This window comes from Vicia villosa, unplaced genomic scaffold, assembly GCF_029867415.1.
Source record: "Vicia villosa cultivar HV-30 ecotype Madison, WI unplaced genomic scaffold, Vvil1.0 ctg.000073F_1_1, whole genome shotgun sequence".
In the NCBI taxonomy this organism is placed as follows: Eukaryota; Viridiplantae; Streptophyta; class Magnoliopsida; order Fabales; family Fabaceae; genus Vicia; species Vicia villosa.
In genome coordinates, this window is record NW_026704997.1 from 1,717,774 (window position 1) to 1,721,722 (window position 3,949).

A 3,949-nucleotide genomic window follows, 5' to 3' on the forward strand; every position below is an offset into this window, starting at 1 on the left:
AAGTAAAACAACTTTTAAATTAAGAAGCGAAATCACAAACTTTAACTCAAATGACATAACATCTTTGTCCAATTGAAAACAACTTCAATGCAATAAATTACTTAATAAAATCAACTTAAAATTCAACAACTGAAGTAATAACAACAATAAAGCAACAAGCGTTCATTCCCCCGAGTGTTACGTATCAGAGCAACGACACCGACTCGAACTACTGAAGGCTGCGTTGCACAGGTATCGGTACGTACCCAGTACCCGGTACGGGGTACGGCATTTTTAAAAAAACTAAGGTACGAGTACGTTAGTATAATGCTTTAAAAATTCAATTATAAAAATAACTAAAAAATTATATTATTTAAATAACGATAAAATAATAAAATTAAAAAATAGTTTGCTTAAATAAATAACACTTAAAACTATTAATAAATCATAAAATCATGGTTGAATATCAATATTTTCTTCTCCAATGAATGCAGCTTCTAGTTCAGGTTCACCGAGAGAAAGAGTAGCAACTTCAAGAATACCAGCTCCATCAAATAGATCCAATTCATCTCCACCAATATCCCACATTTTTGTGACTCCTTCATTATAAATCTCACTCTTTCTTGAAAGAAGACGAAGATTTGTATGAACAAAAACTAAATCCTCAGCCCTTTTTGGATTGAGCCTATTCCTTTTCAATGAGTGAATGAATCCATATGTGCTCCAATTTCTCTCAGCAGATGATGAAGAAGTTGGTTGCGAGAGAAGTTTCAATGCAATTGATTGGAGTTTAGGGGCCAAACTCTCCTTCAAGTTCCACCTATCTTGTAATGAATCAAATTGGCCAAACTCTCCTTCAGCACTTGAGAATTTAACAAATTCAGCAGTTGCCTCTAGCCTTTCATTTGCATCCATAAAGTAACTTCGTATGCATTTGTTTCTTTCAATAAAAATCTCATTATCCCTATGTGGGGCAACACGATTCGGAGATATATCAAGCCATTGTTTACAATAATACCTATTATTAAACAAAATAAAATATAAGTTTTGTATGTGAGGTAATATAGTTGAAATCTAATAGAAAATAGTAAAATAAACTGAGATTTACCTTGGATTAAGCGAATGAGCCAAGCAATGAAGAGGTGTGTAACTTTTAGTCCATCTATTGATTAAGATGCCATGCACCACTTGATGAAAAGACGAACTTTCATTCAACTCCTTGCCTTCATGTTTATAAATAGCTAATTTGACTTCTTCTATCATAGAATCCCACTTCTCATAAACCAAATGAAGATTTGGCTCATCAGTGTCACAAGAACGAAGCATGTCATAAATAGGATCTGTAAATTTTAAAATGTAATCTATTTTATCCCAAAATTGTTCACTTAAAATTGTCTCTTTCACAAAAGCAACCTTTTTAACATCGTCCTCTTTATATTGTGACCATTGTTCATCAATTACCATAGACGATAGACCTTTCTTAATGACTTGCAATCTCTTGAGCAAAATAATAACAGATGCGAATCTTGTTTCAGTGATAGAAAGCAGCCTCAAATGCACAAATTGTTTGTACATAGCAAATCTCATGGAATGATTTAGAATAAAATTTCTGATATAAAAAGCATCATCAGCGACTTTAGAAATCCAACTACACTCATTGTAAGCAACTTCATTATTTGATGTATTTTTTGGTGAACAAATACATTTGAGCGCCAAATTCAATGTGTGCACTACACATGGTGTCCAAAAAATATGAGATTGCGTACTTTCAACAATTAACTCAGCAGCCTTAGAAACCGGAGCATTATCAGTAATAACTTGGACAACATTTTGTGCTCCAACCTCATCAATTGTATTCAATATTAATTTAGCAATGTAATGTTTGTCTTTGAACTCACCTGTACCATCAATTGCTTTCAAAAACATGGGTCCTGCACTCGAGGTTGCCATGAAGTTAATCAATGGTCTTCTTTGTGCATCTGTCCAACCATCTGTAACTATACTCACACCCTTTTCTGGCCAAGTGTATTTGATAGGTTGGAGTAGTTTCAAAATGTTAGCTTTCTCTCTTTGTAGCATGGAAGTTCTTATGGCATTATAACTTGGAGGAATGTAGCCCGATATATAAGTGTTTGCCGCATAAGTAAATGCACTAATAAAATAAGGATTTCTAGCAACATTGAATGACATACCAGCAGAATAAAATAATCTAGCTATTTCAGATGATAAATGGTCTCTTGCTTCATTATTAAATGCCTTTGATAAAGGTCCATCACTTCCTCTTTTTTTTTTATTCTTGTCAATCGGTGGATTCAAACTTGTAGTTCGGGTCGGCAAAGGAACTTGTACTGGTTCTACTTTTTGAGCATTTCTTTGAAGTTCTTGCATCTCGGCCAAATATTCATTTGTCACTTGTGAACAAATAGCTATTCCTTTATTCTTCTCTCTTAACAAATGAGATTTAACCCTAAAATAAGAGCCATTATACTCTACTTGACAAAAATTACAACGCCATTTAGCATTTCCTTTCGACTCATTCCTATTTTGTAGCAAAGTCACATAAGCCCAAAGAGGACGATTATCGTCACTACATTTTATTCCACTTGTGTATTTTTCCGTTAGAGGTGTCGAACTAGATTGTCCAGAAAACATCTATAAAAAATTGTAATTGAATCAAATATAATTACAAGCTGATTATATATAAACAATTAAACCAGAAAAATTGTAATTGTAATTGAATCAAATATAATTGTAAAACTAGAGGTGTCAAATATATTTTTACGTGACTTATTTACTAATTACTACTAATCTACTATATTATATATAAACAATTAAACATTAAGTAGTACACACTACACAACGAATGAACCGACTTATTCTACTAATCTACTTTTAGTCCATCTATTATATCTATATATAATAATAATAATAAATTAAACCAGAAAATAATTAACTAGTATAGGTACAGTACCTTTCGGTTTGGAGAAGAGAACACCACGGTCGGCAAGGAACGACAAGGGCAGAGAAGAAGAGAGGGATTAAAGCTTAATTCTTTTTTGAGTATTTTATTTATAAATAGGATAAATAAATAACCTAATTTTTACTTAATTAAAAAAAGCCCCAATTAAATTATCCAAAAAAATTTTAAACCGAAATTTTTTTTTGGGTAGGTGTACCAAATGTGTACCGGTTGGTGTACCAAAACAAAATAAAAAATAAAATTGGTACTGCTTCGGTGCGTACCGTACGCGTACCGGTACCTGATACCGGTACTTTACTTAAAACGGAGTACCCGTGCTTCACAGACTGAAGGTAAACAACCTTCATTCTGGATTACCTGCATGTTACCAACATATGGGCAACATTCAAATAGAAGGGGTGAGATATTGAACAATATAATCAGATGTATGATAAATACTATATTAGAATTAGTTCATACAAAATCACTGCTTCACAGCTAATTAACAACATTTATCACAATAATATCATCAACACAATATAACCATTATTTCATCATCACAACAATTCAACATAAGGTGCAACTTGAAATGCGACTCGTTACAATACACATGCATGTGGTACCAACAGAGCATAAGTCCCCAACTTAATATTGCCAATTAATAGAGGCATCAACAAGGCATAAGCCTTCAACTTTAAAACTTTTTTCAATCCAGGCCAACTTACAGGGCATAAGCTCCCAACTTTTATGCTATGTATGCGACAATATTATGAATGCAACAACAACGATGACAACAATTCAACACTGGCATAAGCCTACGACTTGGTTTCGCCAATCAATAGAGGCAACACAACAAAATTCATCACCACCTGCAATTCACATAATTAAAATCTACATTACAACAACTTATATAATCCACGGTCTCAACCGAAATATTTTACAATCATTCCGCATAGTTATTTGTATAATTCGACCATATATATCCGGCTAACTAATTTTCTGCTAACGCTA

At 33.0% G+C, this 3,949-nt stretch overlaps 1 protein-coding gene across 1 annotated transcript; it reads right to left on the bottom strand.

Moving 5' to 3' along the window:
- Positions 1-432: 432 nt before the first annotated feature.
- LOC131623560 (uncharacterized) lies at positions 433-3,322 on the bottom strand. The gene is made up of 3 exons (XM_058894571.1): positions 3,317-3,322; positions 1,088-2,631; positions 433-997 (listed from the first exon to the last, which is right to left on the bottom strand). The coding sequence occupies exons 1-3, from the start codon at positions 3,320-3,322 to the stop codon at positions 433-435; spliced, it is 2,115 nt and encodes a 704-aa protein (XP_058750554.1).
- Between the last annotated feature and the right edge of the window lie 627 nt (positions 3,323-3,949).